The 24,970-nt window shown below is 38.7% G+C and overlaps 1 protein-coding gene across 3 annotated transcripts in view; it reads left to right on the top strand.

Annotated features, from left to right (window-relative positions):
* The window catches only part of LOC124614067 (histone-lysine N-methyltransferase, H3 lysine-79 specific), a 205,570-nt gene that overhangs the window by 103,015 nt on the left and 77,585 nt on the right, over positions 1–24,970 (top strand). For all 3 annotated transcript variants that reach the window (XR_006979690.1, XM_047142901.1, XM_047142903.1), the window contains 3 exons: positions 3,619–3,804; positions 4,047–4,314; positions 22,774–22,880. Coding sequence is in view for 2 of the 3 variants with exons in the window: in XM_047142901.1 (XP_046998857.1) it covers positions 3,619–3,804; positions 4,047–4,314; positions 22,774–22,880 (561 nt within the window). In the remaining variant the exon portion in view is untranslated. The remainder of the gene's footprint in view (positions 1–3,618; positions 3,805–4,046; positions 4,315–22,773; positions 22,881–24,970) is intronic.

The following is a 24,970-nucleotide window of genomic DNA, read 5'->3' as shown; positions in this document are numbered from 1 at the left end:
CTATTGTTTAACCACCTAGTGCCCTTCACCTGTGAATTCTGGAACTTTGGCAATTATGTTGTAGAATTGCATATCAGACCTCATACACCTCTTCTAGTATTCACATTTGAGAGAGAACTCTTGCATTGTCAATCCTCATATTTTCAACATGGCACAGAAATTGCTGTGCTTTCTGCTGTACTTTTTGAAGGGATACGGAAAGCATCTAGGGTGAAGTGGGGTAAGTGTAACCATGGGGTTAGTATAACCACGGCTTATGGTGCCTTAAAGAAGCTGTATTTTTACCTTTGACCTATCACACATGTTAATTTATTCCTCTCTTTGTTATATTTAACCATAAGTTGTCAAATCTGACATAAATTGGTAATCAATTTTTGGACTTGAATTGACGTCTACATTTTCACTCTGCGAGAGAGTGACCTGCTCAGAATTTGGTGGTCTGTCATTTTTGCAGTTTTAAAGATAACTGCTTAATTTTTTGGTTACAAACTAACTTTTGCATGATAATTTCAGATATGAGATTCGTTTTACTCTACTGATAAAGCTCTTGATATGCCAGGCATGGTTACACTTGCCCCAAACAAACTTACCAGAACAAATTTATTTATTTAAGCCGTAACCTTGTTTTTGCCATCACATTAGATCAACTAAACTGGCCTTTCTGTACATATGGATACCAGAATACCTGATGTGCTGGATTTGTAGGCCTACTGAGTTTGTGCGAGATATATTTTATTTTTTATTTAAGTCGACTATATTTTTAAACCACATTTTTTTTTATAAAATATGACAGAACTGTAAATAATGCCACCATTTCAATTACAGTACAGTATGTGAAGCATTGTTTGACTGACAACAATGTTGAGCACGATAATTCATTCTGCAGCCAATGAATGTAGCAGTGTTTAAGAGTGTGAAATCTACTTGGGACCAAAAGTTAACTCGTCACCAGAGACATCATCAAGGGGTAAAAATTAGCAAATGTGACTTTTCCAATCTCCTCACTGCTGTATGGAATGAAACACCACCTGAATTGTTGAAAAATGGTTTTCAAAAAGCAGGAATATTCCCTTACAGTAGAGAAGTAATTGATAAAACTAAATATGATCCGGAGGCATATAAAAGATATGTAGCTCATACCAAATCTTTGGCAGAAACAAATCCGTTGCCAGCTCACAATAATGCAGCCAAACTGTGTGGAAGCTATGTCTCTAACAGAAAGTACTCAGATTTTTTGGGAAGCTTCCAGCTGAACAACCTCCAGAATTTTATAGGCCTACATCTACTGAACCCTGCAGTTCTCCCAGTATCAGAGTTCTTTCATTATGTTCTGGAACATCTGATTTGTCATTTGAAAGCTTATTATTGGAAACAGTCAGACAGTATAGTCCCACTGGTAAAACAAAGAAGAAAAGGAATGCACCAGGAGCTGAAGTTATCACTTTTCAAGATGGCATCTATAAAGAAAAATATTTTAAAGGAAACAAGAATAATAAGGAGAAAGCAAAACAAAAAAGCATTATTGGCATAAAAAAAAGGGCTGGTAATGAAAAGTAAATCTTCCAAACAAAGCGCTGTTGCTTTATCCGAAATGGCATCTCAGAATGTTGTGGAAAAAAAAAATCCCTGATTTGGGTAACAAGAAAAAAAAGACTGGAAGTTGAATCAACAAGTGAAGAAAGTGAAACTGAGGGAGGCCTATCTTTAATAAGTAGTGATGAAGAAAATGGGACATAATAACACTAGACGATCTCAGGAAAGAAATTATAAACTGTGAAGAAGAAGAAGAAAAAGAGGCAAACTTTTTTGTAGCCAAAGATAAAATTACAGTTGGAAACTGTTCTGGTAGCTTTTGCAACAAAATGTAAGAAAGTTCATTTTATCGGCCAAGTTACCAAAATTAGTGATTTAGGAGATCCAGAAGTGATTTTCCCCAGATGCAAAAATAAGACAAAGCATGGCACCACATTCTACTGGCCTGATAGAAGAGATGAGACGGAAGTTCCATTCTCTGATGTCATTTCAGTGCTGCCTGAGCCTACTTTGGGTCACAAGGGAGACCTGACATTTGGTGTTACATTTGATTCATACCGCATTCAGTGACTAAAGTGTGAATATAATAAGTTGAATTAGGGCAGTTTAGCATTAAACACAAATTGCCAACAAATTTAGTTCAACTACCATGAAAAATAATAGAAAGTGAACTTATAAACTGAATTTTTCTTTCTCTTGAGACAAGATATTTTATTATTTTTGTTAAATTGCCTACTAAAGAAAACAATGTTACTTTTGTAGAATTTAAACTAATAAATTATTGGCCTAAAACAAAAATAAATCATCTATGATGCATTCTGTTTCAGTGTTTTATGGTTTAGGCTAACACTTATTTTTTAGATTAACTAACATTTGCTGTGGATTTCATAATACACAAAGAGGCGTGTGCAAAAAAGTTCATATCTTGAGTAAAATATAAGATATTTTAATATTTTAAAAACCCTCAAATTCACTTAAAATTGGGTAATCAGGTCATTTACCCCAAGTCTCTTTTACAATGCTCTGTGTGGGTACAACAATGCGAGGTTAAACTTGCCCCGAACCATGGGGCAAGTGTAACCTCACAACACAAAATTTGAAAAAAATTATTTGACCATATAATTTTCTTTGTCAAAAACAAAATGTGTATTGTTTAAAAGTCAATAAGTCAAACTTTAAGCATGAGAAATTTCAAAATCATATTTTCAATAACAAGTTGGCAATTTGGTGTCAAAGTTGAACTATGCCAAAACGTGGTTACACTTACCCCACTTCACCCTAATTAAAATTGGTCAAATGGAGAAATTATAATTGGTTATTTCTTACTGGAATCAAAAACAGCAACCAATAACACTTGATTCATTATTCAGAATGGAATCATTGGTTCATGTACAAACAGTTCTCCACGTACATTTAGATTGGAATACAAATTTTGGTAGTATTTGTCTCGAGTGGAGTGACAGTTAGGTGATACACTACAGGCAAGAAGTGAATAGAAGATTTTGAAATGCTGGTGATTAGACTGTTAGATCAGATAAATAATGAAAAGGTACTACATCTAACTGGGGAGAAGAGAAATTTGGGGCACAACATAACTAAAAGCAATGATCAGTTGATAGAATACATCTGGAGGCATCAAGTAATGGTCAGTGTGGTAATAGAAATTGTAGAGGGAGACCGAGGTGTAAGTAGAGTAAGCAGGTTAAAGCATTTACATCACTTCACAAAGATGAGGGGACTTGCATGGAGAGCTGCAGTGGTTCAAGTTTCTGAAAGCAGACAGAGCTTCCATTTTGTTTTTCCAGTTGAGCTCCAACCTTGAACAAATTGAATATAACATTGTTGTTGCATTGTGTTCAGTGTAAATGGGGAATTTTGCAGCTAAAATAGCAGAAAATAAGTGCACAGAATGATATGTTTTCATAATATGAAGAGCTGTAGATATAAAGCACCTTTATTGCAATACTTTAAAGATTTCTCTTGGACCTACAGTCAGTCGCATTCATATTTCGAATGTAATATATATTTTTACCCTTTGTTGTGTGGACTTAAAAAAATTGTTCATCAGCATAAATGTGTTTGCAGGTTTACGGTGAAACATCGTATGATCTTGTATGCCAAATGATTGACCAAATAGAAATCACAAAGGATGATGTATTTGTTGACCTGGGATCAGGAGTTGGTCAAGTGGTTTTGCAGATGGCAGCAGCAACACCTTGCAAAATATGTTTTGGCGTTGAAAGAGCTGAAATTCCATCGATGTATGCCGAGGTAAATTCAATTTTAATTTTTTACAGAAGTTGAGTTATTCAATTAGTGATATAGTTTTGACCAAATAACAAATTTATATATGCTGATTGTACAAAATGAAATGAGTTCCGAATGTAACATCTCGTTACCCTTTGTTGATTTTCTAGTTACTAAAATGTATTGGTAAACGACCAAACTACTATGAATATCAACGGTACGTTTATACGTGTTCTAATCACAACTTTCTTTTTAATGTTCACTAGGCTATGAACGTACACTTCCGCAAATGGATGCGTTGGTATGGGAAGAAATATGGAGAGTATCGCCTTATAAAAGGAGATTTCCTGAATGACGAACATCGTGAAAAGATTATCAGTGCAACCATTGTGTTTGTCAACAACTTTGCATTTGGACCAACAGTAGATCACATGTTAAAAGAACGGTTTGCTGATCTGAAAGATGGAGCCCGAATAGTGTCATCAAAATCATTTTGTCCTCTGAACTTCCGCATAACTGATAGGAATCTTAGTGGTAAGATTACTGTTCTGTGTGCATTACAGTACACGTTATATATACTGAAATAAGAATATATGGTTTGCAGATAATAAGTATTTTGCTGTGTTCAAAATTATTACTTGCTGTTCTGATGATAAATGTATTTTGTTTTGCAGCAAATTGTGGATCTCTTAAAAATCTTGAGAATGGTAGGCCATTTTCCGTAGACTTCTGTATTTCAGCTGTTGTGCAGTACAGTTTGAGATTTTTTATGCAGTTTTAATTGCTTTACAAAGTGTCTTTAATTTGTAAGAGAAGCAGCATTTTGTCATCATTCCAAATACCAAACTACTACTGCTCCTTCTTCTTCTACTACCACCACCACCACCACCACACCACCACCACCACCATCCTTTGTAGCCCCTGGCTGGTTCTGCGTGCAACATAAGCCTCTCCATCTTTTTTTTTCTGTCCTTCCACCACATTTCCCTCGCCAGTCTTCTCCTCTCTTCTCCACTCTATAGATTCATGCATGTCTCTTTCTTTCTTGAGGTATATCCACTGATACTGTCATTTCGTGAGCATGTCGTGGTGTGCCGCTGACTTCCATTGGTTTAACATGTCCATTCCATCATAATCTTATCCTTTTTACTGACTCCTGCATGGGCTTCTCTTTCATTATTTCTCTCGCTGCCTCATTCTTAACTTTATTAATTCTAGTCGGTCATACCCTGTTCCTTTGAAATTCCCTTTTGCAGGTCTGTATCTTGCTTACCTGCCGTTTTTTCATTACTCACAGTAGTGTGAGTGAGTATTGGATCATAGTATGCTTATTATAACACTTTTGTGTTCTAGTGGTTCTCCTTGTCCTGAAATAGGCTTCTTACACTCTGTACAAATAAGTGTGCTTGCCTTCCCCTTTCACTGACCTCTTTATCATATCTTCAACTGTCTTTTCTTAAGCTCTCAAGATAGTTCTCACTTTCTTTAGTATTTGACCTGTAATACTTACATACTCTCTTCTTCTTCTTCTTCTTCCTTATATACTCTCGTCGTATTCCTTGCGGTCACCGTCGCTTCACGTGTCTTTGTATTAAATTTTGATCTATGCCGTCCCAGTACTTCCTCCCGTACCTTTAGCTTTTCTTATTCCTCTCCTCCTCCATTTCCCCACACCATTTAATCACCAACAAACATAAATTATTTCACATTTTCATCTATAATTGTGATGAAAAGTAGAGGGGATAGTTCTGTTCTAACCAGTCTGCCTTCTCTCCTCCAACTTTTACACAACTCTCACTTCTGCGATACATTCCTACTACTACCACCACCACCACCACCACCACCACCACCACCACCCACCGCCTACTGCACACTCTTTTCTAGGATCTTCTCAAATACGCTGGCAGTATGATACATACGACATATCAAAGTAATTCTTCTACAATTTTTGCAAAGTTTCCTGCAACCCTTCTAAAAAATTAGTACTGTGGTTATCTTTTTCCAGTCTTTCGGTGTTCTTTCTTTTCATAAGGTTCTCGTGACATTATGGAACCACTGTCTATGTACTTACTTCATCCAGTTGAGGCGCTTTTCCTTCTTTCATATTCTTTATTACTTCATCAATTTCTGTCCACGTTATGTCTGTCTCAGCATTGCCTACATCCCCAGGCACCTAATTTTCCTCATCTGTCTTTCCATTGGGGTTTAGCAATTCTTAAAAATAGTTCTTCCACATCTCCTCGAATTGCTTTCCTTCTTTTTTTTTATTGTTCGCTCCAACACTTTCCGCCGTGCCTCTCTTTGCCTTAACCGATCCGTAGAGGACCTTTTTATTGTCCTCACACATGTCTTTCCCTATTGTTGCCCGCTCTTCCATCCATTTCCTCTTCTCCCTTACTACCTCTCAGCCACCATCTTCTTCTCAGTTTATTCCTTTATTGATTTGTGTTTTCTCTCTTGAAACCATGTCCAGAATTCCTTGGTTTTTCTTTGCAACTTCCTCCTTTACTGTGTCATTCTACCAAGACATTTCTTTCCAGCTTCTCTTATCACTGGGTCCTCTGCACCTTTTCTGCAGCTTGCATCACCATTGTTTCGAACTCTCCCCATTTCTCTTTACTGCCTGCATCTTATTGTTTGGTACATTATACATTATTTTTCAAATTATTCTTTGAATTTCTCTTACTTCAACTTCCACACTCTCGCCATACTTTTCTGTCTTTCTGCCCCTTAATCTCTCTAACCGTCACTATTAAAAGGCGATGATACTATCTAGGGTTCAGATGGTGTTGCCTCAACAACTGTGACAGTTCTGGTCAGAAATTATGTAGTTGTATCACAGATTTACTCATTAAGTCTTAGTTGATTATGTAATGACTTTCTTTTTTAAACCTGGTGTTTCCGATTGCCAATCCATTCCTTTCTACTCCCAGCAATTACACATGTCCTTCACTTTCCTTTCCCACATCTGCATTTAAATCTCTCATTATCATGATTTTCTGTCTGGTTAATTTTTTCTGCATTTCTCCTTCATAATGCTCATTTGCTTTAGCAGAACATCCAACTTGTGATACATATGCTTGGGGAATCAAATGTCAAAGTATTAAACATTTAAAATTAAGAGTACAAAATGTTTCACTGTCTATTACTATAGTTGTCTGTGATTTGAGTAATCGCAGAAGGCGAGATCTTTCCATATTATCTTTCAGATGCATGTTATCAAAGAAATAAGCCATGACAGTATGCATTGAGAATGGTTAATTATGATATTTTGTGTGTTACCAGCTAATAAGCGCTAGAGACCCACTGTTTTATCTGAAATAGCAACTTAAACATGACTTTCCTGTGCACAGAGTCAACCCATCTTTCTTCTATATGCATACCACATTCTAAGAGTATCTATTTCTTTCAGTAATATGATATTCCTGAACCAGTAAAAAAGTCTCTCATTGGTGTAATCATATGTATAACATTGTGTGAACCTATTAGAGTCAACTTTTATTTTGTGTGTGCAAATATAACCACACACAAAATTGTATGTGTGTTATCATTATTATTATTATTATTATGATAATAATAATAATAATAATCTTATTATTATAATAATAATCTTATTATTATAATAATAATCTTATTATTATAATATAATAATCTTATTATTATAATAATATAATAATCTTATTATTATAATAATATAATAATCTTATTATTATAATAATATAATAATCTTATTATTATAATAATATAATAATCTTATTATTATGATAATATAATAATCTTATTATAGTATAATTATATATAAAAACAAAGATGAGGTGACTTACCGAACAAAAGCGCTGGCAGGTCGACAGACACACAAACAAACACAAACACACACAAAATTTGTCTTTAAATATGTCTGCTTGTGTCTGTATGTGTGGATGGATATGTGCGTGTGTGCGAGTGTATACCTGTCCTTTTTTCCCCCTAAGGTAAGTCTTTCCGCTCCCGGGATTGGAATGACTCCTTACTCTCTCCCTTAAAACCCACTTCCTTTCGTCTTCCCCTCTCCTTCCCTCTTTCCTGATGAGGCAACAGTCTGTTGCGAAAGCTGAATTTTGTGTGTGTTTGTGTTTGTGTTTGTGTTTGTTTGTGTGTCTATCGACCTGCCAGCGCTTTTGTTCGGTAAGTCACCTCATCTTTGTTTTTATATATAATTTTTCCCACGTGGAATGTTTCCTTCCATTATATTATTATAATATAATAATCTTATAATAATAATCTGATGATGATGATGTTAACATCCATTTTATTGTGTAAAAATGGCACTCTGTTCACTTCTCTTCAAAACTGGATAGTGTAATGTTTAACATAAAATCCCATACATACAACATACATTAAAAGTTTTTTCAGTATCTCTTTAATCTTCCAAGTCAGCAGGATATTGAGCCTGAATATGAGTCGAGCTAGTGAATTTTCGTGCAATGAAGAAATTGGCTTCAGAGTATCACTGTGTTATATCTTCAAGATGTATGAAATACACCAGTTTATAAAATTACACGCGTGCGTGCGCCCCCCCCCCCCCCCCCCCCACACACACACACAAAAAGACCTGTTTTTCTCATTTATATTTTTTAATGTCATGCACTCACCTTTTGTTATATAGTCTTTTATGTCTTTCCTTATCACCCAGAATCTGGCAAACCGTGTCTCGCTTATCAGCAGAGGAGAGAGTTGATTTGGTCTCTTGGCAGCTCCCAAAACGTATCTCTCCACCCAATCAATGGGAAGTAGGCTACATCACGAGCTTAGTGGCAAATCCTGTTTACAAAAGACATTCCAGCCAGTTTTACTCTTCAGTTTATTTCTTTCGATGTCAGTACTTCGACAACCCTACGTGCACAAATCATCAGCTGGTTCTACAATTTAATTTGTACAACTATCTTTTTTATTAGTTGAATGTGCATCATTTTTGTATTTTTTACAAAAAAATTTTCAAGACTTCTTAAACTTGCTCTATTCAAGTCTTCCATCGGTTCTCGAAGTTAACATGCCCTGAAGGCTAACATGGGAGTAGTGTCACTTTTAAACTGAAAAATGATGCTGGTGTATTCAGTAATGCACGTGCATCTTGCTCTTTCCAGATTTAGGGACCTGAAGGCACTCTCTGTCTTCTGAGATGTCCACTTACATACTCTGCAGACAACTGTGAAGTACACAGCAGAGGACAATCGACACAATGCCTTGTGTAGGGTTTCTGCCTGTTCCATTCGTGTATGGAGCACTGAAAGAATGACTGCTCAAATACCTCTGCTGCTTACTTGACCTAAGGCTGTGCCTAAGTGATCATTCAGTTTCATATTGCTGAAAATAGTTACATCCACATATTTGTAAGAGTTGAGTAATTCCAGCTGTGACTCATTGATATTGCCACAATAATATACCATTTTTCTGCATTTTGAGAAGTGCATTATTTTACATTTCTGTAAATACATTGCAAGTTGCCAGTCTTTGTAGCACATTGAAATCCCATCATCTGAAGAAAATTAGTCGGAGGTCACTATTAATATTGTCTGCCACATCATTAATATACAGCATTAACATGAATCACAGTAAACTTACATGGGGCGCACCTTGATTTCCACCAGACGTAACATACTGTGTCCTGCCCACCCAGTCACTAATTTTGTCGGATACTCTATAACATGATGCATACTTTTAATTATAAATGTTGGTGTCGTACCGAATCAAAAAAGTTTTGGAAGTCAATTGTGCGCCATCACTCACTACTTGGGAATGGACTGTTGTGACTGTCCACATATGTAGCCGGCTTAGTCCTTTGACAGACTGAAATCTATTTTGCAGTGCGGTTGCTAGTAATTGTAATGAATAATTTATGGAGAGGAGAGTGATAGCTGTAGTTTTTTTTAATTGTCTTCTTTTGTGAAGAAAGCTTGCTGTACTGTTTTAATTTTGAGGATTGTTCTTTTTGAGACATTACGCAAATGAACATGCAGTTCCGTTCGGATTTCTTGTCCTTGTGGTTTAATAATTTGCAATTAGACAGAAAGGAATTAAAGATGTTAGTTACCAGTCAAATTGAAAATTTGTGCTGGACTAGGATTCGAGCCCAGGTCTTCTGCGTAGTAGGCAAGAGGAATGAGTCTGATGAGCAGGAACACTACGTCAGTAGTGTGTGCTACAAGTTCAGAATTTGGGTCTGCTTGCTAGGATAGTTGTGCAGTTGCAGTGACGTGTCCAAATGGCATAGTGGTCACTGCGTCTCTAGAAGTAAGTGGGAGACCTCGGTTGGAATTCCGGTCTAGCATAAATTTTCTGCTTGCCCCATTGATATAAATCAGTGTCCAATGACAGCTAATGCCTTTAATTCTGTTGTGCCTCGATTCACAGTGGCTGCAGGATCAAACGGTGTGTGTTCTTTTGGACATGTATGTTTTTTTACTCACACAAATGAATGAAGAAATTTTCAAGTGTGTATAAAATTTTCACCTTGTTTTTAGTTACTGTGGCATTTAAAATTCAGAGCGATAATAGTCGGTGCCTACCAAACATAAGTTTCTATTTTGATTTATTGCCCCCTTTTTCCTATATAAATATTTTGTAGTCAGGGCGAACAGGCTTAGGTGGTGGGGTCATGTTACACGCATGGGAGAAGCAAGGTTACCCAAGAGACTCATGAGTTCAGCAGTAGAGGGTAGGAGGAGTTGGGGCAGACCAAGGAGAAGGTACCTGGATTCGGTTATGAATGATTTTGAAGTAATAAGTTTAACATCAGAAGAGGCACCAATGTTAGCACTGAATAGGGGATCATGGAGGAATTTTATAAGGGGGCTATGCTCCAGACTGAACGCTGAAAGGCATAATCAGTCCTAGATGATGATGATGATGATGATGATGATGATGATGATGAAATATTTTGTAATACAATTGGATTGACAAAAAAACCTACTCGCTAAGTGGCAGCAGAGGAAAACACGCATCGACCTCTGGCAGACGGGTTGAAGGGGAAGGAAAAGGAATGAAGGAAGAGGGATGAAGGAAAAGGACTGGTAAGGCTTAGGAAATGGGGAGAATTCAGTCAAGTCATCCAGAACCCTAGGTCAGGGGAGGCTTAGTGGGCAGCTGTGACCCTATGGCTGTATCTCCGTCTCGGATGATTACCAGCCTGCAGGAGCGATAGACCAGAGATCTTGATTTGTTAATTGCACTCCCCCTTGATCTCATATGCTTGAACTTTCTTTACACAAGTTTTTTCTCTCACAATATGGCAAGAGAACAAGAGAATCTTTTGGTGGACACTGGAGGTGCCAAGTTGCATGATAATGGACACATTTGTTCCTCTTTTGGTCCATTTTATGTGCACCATCCTGTGTCAGCATGAGAGCTCAAATGTATTGACATGCTGCTTGTCTCTGCCTACAAGGGTCAGTGTCTCACAACGATAAAAGAAGACTGAAAAAAGAGTGTTTCGACAGGCTGGTTTCTTGTGCTGTATATTATCACTCTGTTACGCTTGTTCTTGGTGAGCTACGTCGCAGCCACCCACCCTAGCAGGGTCCATCTTCTAATCTCATCTTTGCAGCTCCATGTGTTAGAGATGATTGACCCACGATAAAGCAATTATCGTGAGTGTGGAATTGCTGAGACTGATGTCTAATACGTGTGGTAGACTGTCCTTTACTTCTGTTAGTAGCTCAGCGAGTAGCTGTGTTTCTATTTTACTCTGCGTCTCAGTAGTCTGTGATCACTTTTGGAAAATGAATTAAGACTGTCTCATCCTGTATAATCTTTTTGTTGCTTAATAAAAATATAACAAATTTAATTTTTAGTTTAATTTTGTCACTATCCTGTCCATTTTCTGTTTTTCTCTGTAAAGAATGCATAAAAGGGCAGATGTGTTGTTACTCTTGGTAAGTTATTCGTCAATCTGCCCCACATTGTACCAAAAGTGTGTCTGAATAAATAATTTTAACTCTCTCATTAAAAATGTTTCATTATCATTTTGTTCTGGGATTTACTGCCATGTGTCAGTTTCTGCAAATTTTCATAATATCAACACATTGGTGCGTAGATACGAATAATTTCCAGGGAATAACATTCATTCATTTTTAAAACACATCTTGTTATTCTGCATGAGGATGCTCCACTGTCTGAAACTGTTTTTAGTTTTCATGTTTACAGTGTGGATTAAACAAGGATTTCCTCCTTGCTCTGTTGTGTCCACCGCTCATGCTGTAGCAGCTAGCATTGCTGCCACTGGATCACGGGGTCCCGGGTTCGATTCCTGGCCGGGTTAGGAATTTTCTCTGCCTGGGGACTGGGTGTTTGTGTTATCATCACCATTATCATTTGTGACAGTGGCTAGATTGGACTGTGTAAACATTGGGGCATTGTATGGCTGCTGCTGATTGAGTGCCCCACAATCCAGTAATAATAATAATAATAATAATAATAATCACTCTGTTGTTCTGTAAGACAACACAATACATGACTCTTAGTTAGCCGGCCGTGTTGCCCATGCGGTTGTAGGCGCTCAGTCCGGAACCGCGCGACTGCTACGGCCGCAGGTTCGAATCCTACCTCGGGCATGGATGTGTGTGATGTCCTTAGGTTAGTTAGGTTTAAGTAGTTCTAAGTTCTAGGGGACTGATGACCACAGATGTTAAGTCCCATAGTGCTCAGAGCCATTTTTGAACTCTTGGTTACTTTTTTTGTTTGTTTGTTTGTTTGTTGAGATGCATTATCTTCACTGAGATTTAACGAAGGGCTGTTCCTCATTTCTTAGCTGTCACATTCCGCAGCTTTAATTATTGAAATGAAATGATGTGCTGGCATTGGTACACAGCCAATTTTCTTTCCCATACTTGACTAATGGGATATGCTGCCTCATTTCTTATGATCCTCCATCACCAGGCCTTGATTTCTACAAATACATAAATTAATTACAAGAAAGAGCATTTGTTCAACTTCTTTGGAATTGATATGACCTCCCTACTTCAGTTTTTCATTGTTGCTGCACTCCTGCTGTTCAGAAATTGGTTTCCTCTCGTCAGTTAGCAGTGTGTGATGATGGTGACACTGCAAATGAGTTCAAATATTGTTAAAATTTGTAGAATGTTTTTGATAAGTGCTTACTGACAATGGTTCTGAACCCCAGTCCTGTATAATTTCGTATAATCTATTTTGATGGTTGCATGGACTAAGAACTTTGGAGATGGCCACTTGGAAAGATATTGGGCCTAGGAAACAAGTCATTTATGCCATTTTTAAAGTCTTTCTGTCACATATGTATTTGAATAATACCAGAGAAGGATAGTTGCTACTCACCATATAGCGGAGATGCTGAGTCGCGATAGGCACAGCAAAAATTTTCACACAATTATAGCTTTCGGCCATTAAGACCTTTGTCAGCAGTACACACACACACACACACACACACAAATGCAACTTGCACACATGTTTGCAGTCTCAGAGAACTGGTCTACTGCTGACAAAGGCCTTAATGCCCGAAAGCTGTAATTGTGTGAATCTTTTTGTTGTGCCTATCGCGACTCAGCATCTCCGTTATATGATGTGTAGCAACTTTCCTTCTCTGATATTTTTACATTCCATCCTGGATTTTACATATGTATTTGATGTATCTTAAAGAGTAATACATACCAAAGAAGGGCCAAACTTAAAGCTCTTCTTTTTCTCTCTTTTTTTCCGCTTTAGTTCTTTGATAGACTACAAATTTTAAAATAATGACAGAAAGTATATTGGTCCTCCCAGAAAAAGTGTCGCCTGAATTATTGAGTAATTTCTTCCCCTTGCACTTCCAAAATTTCTTGCTCACTCAACAAATGTGATGTATCGTGTGGTAAAATTACAGCAAACTGTGAAACCTAACAAGTGGACACACACAATTATGTGAGTGTGATCGTATTGACTCAGTCACTTGCAACAGCAGTTATGTTCGCTAATGTTTCTTTCGAAATAATTCTAGAAGTTGACAACAAAAGGTAATAACAGTCAAGGCGCAGGTTGCAAGATGGCCATACATCACACGTCGAGAAAATCGCAACCTGATCAGTACTCGGGTGTGCTCTTTTTAATACAAACTTGTAGTCCGAACTATGTTGCGGCTTGGTCTCCAAAGTATTAAAAGTGTAAAACATTATATTTGAAGTTTTTTGAGGACTGTTTCTGAAAAATGCTTCGGCTTTACTTACAGTTTGCCTGGTGCAGGTGTTTAAGAGATTCAAAGCATTTGTAGCTTTTGTTACAATGGTACCCAGATTTTTGTTTTCTCTTTATGGGCATCTTGTTAATTTATTCATCAGTGTTATTATTAAAGTGTTTTTGCATCTCTTTTGCGTGTGGTTGTAGTTAAGATTAAAATCTATCACATATGTCTGAGGCCAGTGGTGTCAGTAGCTGTAGGGTAAACTGATTGATAAACCTTATAAATCTTGTGAACCATACATTCTACAGATGAAGTATTTCTGGTCGCATTCTCATGCAATGTGATGCAAGCTCTTAATGATTTAAGGGCTGAAACTGAATTGTGTGTGAATGTTTGTTTTCTTCAAGTTCGTTCATATGTAAACAATGTAGGAAAAGATATTGATATTTACTATAAAGGCAACATATTGAGTTGCAAACAGGCACAATTAGAAGACACTTGCACAAAGCTTTTGGCTACAGCCGTCATTAGCAAAAGAGATGCACACCATTCATATACACAAGCAAGCACACCTCACGCACACATGATAGTCGACTCCGGCAGCTCTGGTTTGAGTGTCCTTTAATTGTGCCCGTCTGTGACTTAATGCGTCTTCTTCACGGTAAGCAGCAATCTATCTTATTCTACATTGTTGATATTCCTATGTGGAGTTTCCACTGTTTCATTTATATGTAAATTGTTCCTCTCTGCAAGTAGTGACGTAGAAATACTTCTTTCTATGATTATAGTTTACGTTTTCTGCATGCCCTCGAACCAGCGGTATTCAACACAAGCTACAGGAAAATTGTTTTAAGAAGTGAATTAAGCTATAGGCAGAGGTTTCTTTATCGTGGTTTGTGCATTAAAACTTATTATTACTTATTGTTTTTCTTCTTCCAATTTTGCATTGTTAGTCATTTCTTTACAAAATTACACCATTTTAGTGGTACATTCCTCTTTCACTAAAATTGTAGTTCCTTTAAACAATAGTTTTTCCAGTGAAAGAAGAAAGATTTTTATGGAGTGAAGAAAAATGTGTGTAGGAATCGATTAAATCAGATCTGCAGAGTTCACTGTTTGGATGGTGGAGGATGTGAAATGTACTTTGGAACAATTTTAGTCAGTCAAAATCACCAGTGATACCTTCAATTACTTTCTATAGCGAAACATTTACTTCAGAAAAAATAGTAGTCAATGCATTCTGTCACTCAGAGAGAGAGAGAGAGAGAGAGAGAGAGAGAGAGAGAGAGAGAGGGGGGGGGGGGGGGGGGTAGTTGAAACTGAAAGTAGGTGATGGCTAAGTTGATAGTGAATCATGGAATATATATTGCAAAGAAAATAAAATGGTGCTTTTATTATTACTCGTACCTTTGAAATGATGTTATCAGATCCTTCGCAGGCAAAGTTATGCAAAAATATTTAGAAAACTGAAGTATAAAGAGGCAAACATTGAACTAGTGTGAACAAATGTCTGCAACAGTTTGCAGAATTGGTACATGCAGTCACGGGGATGCATATGAAATCCTGGAAACTTGATTTAAGTGCATTGCCGGCTTCCATTGAGTCCCTCACCAGTAATTTGTAATGAAAGTTTGATCAAATATATGTGTAACTGTATATATCTCAACAGGTGAAACCGTTCTTTCTATGGCGAGTTTTCTTCCAAAGAAAGTTTTTTGGCACGTATGCTGCACAGAAGTATAATGGAGGTGTTGTTCAGAATAACTACCCAGTCAGATTATGCAGCGGACTTGAACTATTTGTGACAGTATTATTCTATAAACAAAGCTTCTATATTGTCACCTACCAACGACTGCTCGTATTATTTTGGTTTACCATTATTCTCCTTACTTAATCATTTGTCAATAAATCCTGGCGAGATGAGCTTAATAGACCACAGAGATTCCATGCAGTGTTCTATCCCAGACGGGCCATTCAGGTTAGGTCTAATGTAGCTACATTACCATAAGACTTCACAATTTGCAACACTTTTAGATGCAGTAAGACTAGATTGTAGTTACATTACATCTTTTTATAAGGCGTTATGTCATGTATTGATCAGTCTTCTCATGTTCTGAAAATGTCATAGTTGGTTGTCTCCTAATTGCCTTATTATGATTTTAGTTGACAACATTATCCAGCTGCTAATGCAGAACATTGGATCCATTGTCCATGCTGTGAAAATCTCAACGTTATCAGTATGACAACCCATCCCACTCTCCCTCCCCTATTCTTTTACTCGACTTTTCCACTGGATAATATTCTTGGTGCTGATTGTGATTGGATCTTGTTTGTGTTTTGGAAACTCGTTTTCTTCTGCAACTTTTCATTATTAATTGTATGGCCCCCTTGTTGGGTTTGACTTGTCACTTGTTTTCTAAATTTTACAGAAGTGCAGATTGTGCAGGGAACGTTTGCCCAGCCTTTCCACTTTTTGTGCCTTTCGATCTTTGCACCATTTTTTCTTGCAACAATACTATGCCCAAAACCCCTCATCCTCCAGCACACCTTACCAGAAAGGGCCCCTCAGGACTCTTACTTCCCAGGACAAGTAGTAGTCCTCCAAAAAGAGGGATATTCTGGCGGTCCCGCATGTACGGCCTCTGTAACTGAGGCAGCGTTCCTGATGGTCCCTGTCCCTGCAGCTCCGGACACCCCCCCCCCCCCCCCAACCCCCGCCATAGCACCCTGATTTGGAGATGTGTGTGTTTATGGTGTATCGTCACAACCAGTGGCGGCAGGTGACCCTGTCTCCTATTTTCCATCACTCCCCACAGAATAGTGATAGGTGATCCTCCAGTGAAACTGTAGCAATTTTTCCGTCATTTGGCTGAGTCATGTAGTCTTCTGTGCATTACCTCTGTTGGTTTGAGTCACTCTCGAGGAAACACCTCTACTCTCTGTGACTAGTGGGACTATTTTAAGAATCGCAATATGAAAGAACATAGTGATGTTTAAACGTACATTTTGTATTCTATTGACAGCAAAGATGTCACTCAGTATGACTTCGGAGGCAGTGGCTGTTTGTGTGAAGACATCTCAGGAATTTACCATCTGCAATGTGTATCTTCCTCATGATGAAGTGTCCCAGAACACGTTGGCTGCACTGTTTTCTCAGCTCCTCCACCCTTCCTAATTTTGGGTGACTTGAATGCGTGTTACCCTTGATGGGGTGGAACGACAACCACTGACTGTGGTAAAAATGTTGAAAATTTGATCACAGAGCTCAATCTTTGCCTCTTGAATATTGATGTTTTGACATACTTCAGTGTGGCATATGGGTCTTATTCAGCAATTGATATTTCCGTTTGCAACCCATGTCTTCTATCCATCTATTGGAGACTCCACGATGACCGGTGCGACACTGATCATTTTCCTATCATTTGGACGCTCCTGCGGCATCAGTCGTCTGAGTGTCCACCCAGTCATGCTTTCTCCACTGCTGTCGCCTTTCACACCCTGCCACATGGAGATATCAGTGTGGTTGTTTAGAGCACAACTGCTGCCATTCTGTTGGCAGCTGACTCAGCGATCCCCACTTCCTTGGGATCCCCTGTCGGAGGATGTGTGGAGCCTCGAAATTACTGTTGCCGTTAGAGATTGCAGACAGGCTGTCCAACACTACAAGTGACATCCATCGATGGAGCACCTCATTACCTTTAAACAGCTCTGTGCCCAGGTCCACCACCGCATAAAAGACAGAAATGAGAATGTTGGCACCAGTATGTTGCTGCCATTGGACCATGTACCCCTCTTTTGCATATTTGGGTGAAGATCAATGCCTCTGTGGGCACCAGTACCCCATGGGTGAATCTCATATCTCTGGGAATGGTGATATTTACACTTTTCCAAATGCTATTGCTGAACATTTTGCTTTACATTATACTCGAGCCTCTGTGTCTGAGAATTATCAGCAGGTAGAATAACTTCCTTTACCACATACCACATGTTGCCTGGAACCTTACAGTGCTCCGTGCAGTGAGTGGGAATTCCTCAGTGCCCTAGCCCACTATCGTAAATTGGATCCAGTGGCAGGCTGCATCCACAGCATAATGTTCAAACACACATCAGTTTATTGCCAATACCACATCCTTGCCATTTTCAACCATATGTGGAGCGAAAGCGAGCTCTTGTGTCAGTGGCGAGGAGACATTATTGTCCCTGTATTGAAACTGGGTCAACACCCTCTTGATATGGGCAGCTGTCACCCAATTAGCCTCACTAATGTTCTCTACAAGTTGCTTGAATGTATGGTGATCTAATGGCTGTGTTGGTACCTTAGGTCTCGCAATCTTTGGGCTCCATCCCAGGCCGATTTTTGCCAACGCCGTTCTGCTGTTGACAGTTTAGTCTGCTGTTTAGTCAGCTTCTGACTGGTAACATCATCTTATCACTGTCTTCTTTGACTTTGTCCATGAGGTTTCGCCACATCCTTGTTAACCTCTGTGGGGCCTCCAGGGCCAACCCCAATGTTTGTCTGGAACTTCTTGTCTCACCATTCTTTCCAGGTTCAGGTTGGTGCTTCCCACAGTACTCCCTGTCTACAAGAGAATGGTGTCCCACAAGACTCTGTATTCAGTGTGCCCCTTTTTATAGTGGTTGTGGGGTCTGCAGTTTCGCGCTCCCTGTATTCTGATGAATTCTGCATATACTATTGCTCCTTAACTGTGGGTGTTGCTGGATACTGACAGCAGGGTGCAGCTGCCTCTACACTTTTGCAACTCTACAAAGCTCCGATCCTGTTGTGTTTCAATTATGGGAGCCTCGTGTACAGCTCAGCATCACTTTCAGCATTGTGTCTGCTGGACCCATACACCATTGTGGAATCAGCCTTGTGACAGATGCATTTTGGACCAGCATCGTGAACAACCTACTCGCATAGGCTTGATGTACCTCCCCTACAGATCAGGTGCCAACAATTGCTGATCAATTGTGCAATACACATTCGCTGCTCCCCCGAACATCTGAACTTCCATGTACTTTTTCCTGGTAAGGAGATATACCTCCCACAACAGAGGCTGAGGTCTTGTGTCACAATCTCAGTTTGCATGTAAAATCTCTGCTCTTAACTCCGTCTTTCCCACCTTTGTTCATACACCAGAGTGTCGTTTTTGAGTAGCCTTCTGGCTTTCGACCAGGGCTTCCTTTTGACACCCGTCAGTTGTGACTATTCAGACCCTCCTGTATACCTCTAAAATGCTGGGTGGCCGATTGTCTTCATATGGACCCCTAATCGTGTTGGTTTTCCAGGGAATTAATGTTCTAACCAGTTGGCCAAGCTAGCTATCTGGATGCCAAATTTGGTAATGGGGGTACTGGAACTGAATCTGTGGTTCTCTCTATGCCAACAGTTGTTGGAGTCTTGGAATGCCGATTGGGGTGCCCTGGTTTCTCCAAATAGACTGAAAACCATAAAGGAGGCCATGGCAGTCTTCCCTTCATGCTTCTCACAGGGAATCTACTGTCCTCCATCAGTTCCATGCTGACCACACTTGACTGACCCCAGGCCACAACCTTCGACATGAGGATCCTCCCCACTGTTGGTGTGGTGCCCGTGTCACGGTGTGCGTCATCCTACAGGCTGCGCTGATTTGGCTTCCTTACAGTGAAACCTTAAACTTGCTGATACACTGCCTTTGGTGGCGTTTGTGAACAAAGCTGAAGCAGCTGATTGTGTTTTACATTTTACGCATGAAAGTGGTTTTTACTCCTCTCTTTGACATACAGCACATTAGCCCTGTTGTCTGCTTGAGGGATTGGTGGGATACCCCGTGACTTGCTCTGACTAGAGGGGCACGTGGCTGCTGTTGCTCTGTGGTCCGCCTAGCTCGTGCCCTTCCCATCTTTTTAATTCTTCTTTTTCCTTTATGTGTGTCATCCTTTGCATACTTGTCATTATTCTCTTTCCTGAGATTTTATCTTGTCTGTGTAGCTAGTTTTCTTTTGGTAATAGAGGGTGTGGAAGCACTGTTCAGAGATCAGAGGGTATATATCTGGTCACAGGTACCTCCACTTTCTGGGTGGGGCAACTATCTCACTTTCACCTATTTACTTCTCTCTCACTTCTACTTGCTTCTTTCTATATTTTGGTTTTCTAGTATTTTGGATACAGTCGAGTCCATCAGAATTTACCTTTGTGTCTTTCCTCTCTGGGGCTATTCACAACTTCACACACAAACAATTAAGGGTCCAGTGACCTCGCAGTTTGGTCCCTACAACCACATCAATCCATCCATCCATCCATCCTTATCACTGTCATCTGTTGGGACCCAAATTCAGATTTGCTCTGTACTGCTGCAAGTTAATACATCACACCACTTTCACTGTGTGGAATAAAACATTGGTTTTCATATGACTTGTTTTGTTGCTTCTTAACATATTCACCATGTGTGGGTAGATATATTTGAATTAGTAGCTGTAATCATCAGTAAGTAACAGAGCAATAAAGAGACTGTACTTGGCCCTTTCTGCTTAGATTACCACTGATTGGGAAGCAGTAGAGATGTGTGTACTTGGGCTCCTGGCTTGAAGAATGAGTTAATAGTGAAATACCCCATCATAGCATTCTGAAATATTTCATACTGAAAAAGCAGTTGCACAAAATGAGTTGAATACCACTGGTCAAACTCGTGGCTTGTGTTATTCAGATTGATCTTATGCACCTGTTTAATGACACACTGTGCTTTTTCCTTTTACAGGTATTATGGGCAAGTGTAAGCTAATATTGTTTCAGCTGTGAAGAAGATGTACAAAATTAGACTTCTGTGGAAAACCTTTTCAAATGGCATTAGTTGTCTGTAGAAACTCCTTTGCAGGAGGAGAAGAGAGCTTTTACACTTTTGTGACATAAATAGGAACAAGGTTATTATAAAATATGACATCTAGAGCCATTGAAATGGAGGAGTGGAAGTTGAATCTGCACGAATCAAAAAATCTGTTTTTACATCAGTTAATAGTAGAAATGATCATACATTGTAAACTCATTGATTATATTTATTTTTCCATAAACGTTATCCTAAGGTGATAGTGGCAGTGAGCCCTTATAAGATTTTTAAAAGAATGTTGGCTTGCACGAATTTCGATATTTAGCTGATACCTGTTAACTTCATATAAGATTATTTTCTAACTGTAACTACTTTCTTTAACTCAGATGAGAAAAAAATTATCATCACAAGCTGACATTGGGAAGAAGGTAAATGTATGAAGTTTGAACAATGCATATGATGTAACTTTTAAGTATGTCCTGGTGAAGATATAAACTAACAGCTTATCATTGTACTTAAATTTATCAAAGTTATAAGGTGATAGAAGTGTGATTATGTTGTGTAGCGGATTCGGTCTGTGGTAAAAGAGAAATATGTGAAATGCTAAGAGGTTGCATAGAGGTGAACATGTCATGTTATGGTTCTGGATGAAAGGAAAGAGAAGATATGTCCTAAAGGGAATGAAGGAGCGAAATAATGACTTCTGAAGATAAAGGTATTGAAAATAAAGAATATGAAGCAGAAATTGGAGGAGGAATAACTGGTAAAAGAAAAGCCTAGAGAATCAATGGGTAACAAAGATTAGTGTAATATAGAGACATATTAAAAATTTAAGAAAGGTGTAAATGTTGATAAAAGCACTTCCGCTAATCTCTGAGTTGGAAGTTGAATTCTTCTGTATCACTGTATCATATACCAGTGACTTTGTAGAATCTACAATGTGTGGTGCTTCATTGTTGCGTGTGTGTTTTTTTGTTATTTTCTCATTCTGAGATGATTGATGGCATACTATTTTTTACAATGTTTCCCGTCTTTATCTTTATGCCATATGTGCAGGAACCTCGGAAGTAACTCGTGTATAAGATATGGCAATAATCTTCCATGGCTGCCTTGTGTCTGTAGGTTTAACTCACTCATAAATTTTGCCTTTATTGGGAACAAAGATCTGTCAAAGAATTTGCAGCATCTTTAAATTGTCAGCTATTATCTTTCTGTTTCAGGGTTAAGTGTACTAACAGTTTACAATATTACTTGTTTACTTAGTACTTCATTTGTTCCTGTATTGTGTTCTGTAAATACTGCCATGGAGGAGAACCTCTTGGAATAGGGAGACAGTCACTTAATGGTTTTTTAACTTTTAATGTCACAACCTCCGTTCCCGTGTCTTTGCCCATTCCTTTCTGGGGTCTTATTTTGTAGGAGGAATTCAGAACACTTTTAAAAAAGCCATTTATAGGGTGATTAAAATCTTTTCTTTCTTGGTATATTTTGTAGCACTTAGCTTTCCCCTCAGACAACTATTGCATGAACTAGATTAAGGTAACAGGATCATGCTTACAAAATGTATCAATATTTTAAAAAATACGGTTGGTAACCGTTTTATGCATTTCATTTGTGTCATAATCACTAGACCATGTCTAATGTCTGTTACCGGAATATTCTTTGTGGATTTCCAGATAAAGTATCATGTAATTAGTTAGCCATATATGATTCTACTGTATTCTGGCTCATTGGCCAAACAACTTCATTTTTGAACAACTTCTTCGTAATAGCTTCAGCAGGGAAATGGGATGATGTCAAATGCTCCTTTGTGTAAAGTGTTCGGGTTTGACATGTTATCTCAACAGCTTGTAGGTTGGTAATGAAAATCCTTGGCTTCAGTATTCAGAACATGGCTAATGTCATCTGACACACAATAAAGGCAAGGTCAATGACATTTTCTTAGTCTTTGTCTCCTTCTTGTTTACGATTTTTTGTTGAATGTTAGAGGAAACTGAAATAACTGAGTTTATTCTTTATTCACAGATATAGGAACGATAATGCACGTGTCAGAAATGACTCCCCTCCGTGGATCTGTTTCGTGGACCAACAAACCTGTTTCGTACTATTTACACATAATAGACAGAGCAAAGGTATGTACTAATCTCTGTTTCGGTAAACTAAAGTCATTATATTTATTTATGTTGCACTTGAATCCAAATCATCACAAATCAGACAATATTATTGTTAAACAACACAAAAGAAAAAGCACAAAATGTTTGGGATAGTGATAAGGGCCCCTTTCGCAAGAAGCTGTTTCCTATAACCAGTCCTGGGTGTACATAGCCCAGGTCCCACCAGTGGTAGCTGAAATGATATTCGAGGAAAAAATTCTAAACAAAAAATTGTGAACTTCAGGGACCACAAAGCCAAATATGACATTAGTGTTTGTTGCAGAGGAGGCATTAGGTTTTCTGCGAATGTGTTGATCTGATGTCTGGAAGAGCTTTATCTTTGGAAAAGAGTGTTTAAAGTGCCATCTGTCTAGATTGAAAAGGCACGTTTCAGGTATGTTTCGGATATTATCTGATAAGTGACAGATGTTTCATTGACCTTTCAGTGTTTCCCATTTGTTTGTGGAAGACATAAAATGTTAAGTTGTGTGTAACAATTATGTTCACATTTAAGACAGAGTAAAATTTGAAGAGATTTTTAAGTGTGACAGTTTTAAACATACAGAGTATGGCTCATTTTTGAATTGCACAGAAGGGTTCAGCAAAAACTTTTTGCACTAACTGAGTGGATTACTACTTCAGCAGTAATGGAGAACACAAGTGGCAGTAGTCTCAAATATAAGCCTGAAAAATTAGAGATATTGAGGAAGAAAATTAGTAACCTATTGTTGTCACTAATCTCTGAAAGAACTGCAATAGAATCTTTCAGGTACGCCTTGTTAAAGATTAATAAGAATTTTTACAAATATCGATCTAAGATTTTCTTCTCTTGTGGTGGTCATATCTCCCTTATGTACGATTCAGATTTAATTCTAAGCTATTTAATTCTATTTCAGCCCTTTGTAACTCCTGTGAATAGCCAGGTACAGAATGGTCCCACTTACACAATGAAACTTCTTGTGTCAAAATAGTAACCAGTACTTGATTTACAGCTGCACACTAATGACAAACAGTGGACAGTAGGCAGAAACAATAAAACTGCGATGTAACTACATTTAACAAAACTCCGCTCAGAGGGCAAAGCAGTGTCGCACGTGGCTGATGGCAAGCAAATTGGTGCATCCTGTGTGGAAAGCTCCCTTTGGCTCTGTTAAGTGACCAGTGATGAAATACTTGACAAGCTACACGAGCTGAAGACCAAGTTCTTCATCTCTCATTTGAAAGGATACATATGTTTCAATGGAAAACGAATTGCTTCAGCTCTCTGCAGGTGGATGTGTGCCCTCCTGTGTGATATGGCCTTTACAGTCGCAGCCCCCTGCCTGTGCAGGGATTGCACTCCTGATGCCTGCACTGTAAGCTCATCTTGTATGTTAAATGCCTTTTCTCATACTTGGTGCAGTAGGTAGGGTGGCACCCGAGGGAAGAGCTTCTCATTCCAGTGCACATTCTGTGGAGTTACTAACAGGAAATCTTCGTTACTTCCGTGATATGCTCACAACTGACAGTTGCTGACAGTGTGATGCACAGTCTGGCGTGGAGCTCGAATTTTCAGTCTGCGTTGGACAGCTTGTTCCACTTGTGCAGTGCATCTTTGCATCTGGTGTGACCCATTTGGTTTTGACTCGCAGCAGCCTGTGGTGGTAGATGAGATCGACTAGGCAGCTTAGCGCATGTGAGGATGGTATGCAGGTGCACATCCATTACTGCTTCTAAGTGCCCTTTCCATTCTTTGAGAGGTTTATACCTGTGGTAACTGTATCATTAGCATTGTGCAGATCAGGATGTTGTGATTATAGAATTTTAATGTTTAAAAGTGGCACCCTATGCGTGGGTAGATTAAGATTCCTGGAGATCTGTTAACAGCGGAAGCTCATGAACTCTGGTACATCTGATAACACCAGATGATATGCATGTGGTAGTATTCAGTTCGGTGTTCTTTGTTCATCCAGACAAGTGTTCAATATTCAGCCCTTGAGTTCTCCAAATGAAAGAATGAAGACCAAATGACAGTTGCTGAGAAACCCCTAGTACAAGATCATTTCCAAAGGCAAATTTAAATTTCTCGT

The sequence above is a fragment of the Schistocerca americana genome, chromosome 4 (genome assembly GCF_021461395.2).
Source record: "Schistocerca americana isolate TAMUIC-IGC-003095 chromosome 4, iqSchAmer2.1, whole genome shotgun sequence".
Lineage (NCBI taxonomy): Eukaryota > Metazoa > Arthropoda > Insecta > Orthoptera > Acrididae > Schistocerca > Schistocerca americana.
The sequence above is the reverse complement of the archived record's forward strand: the minus strand, read 5'-3'. Positions and strand labels throughout refer to the sequence as shown.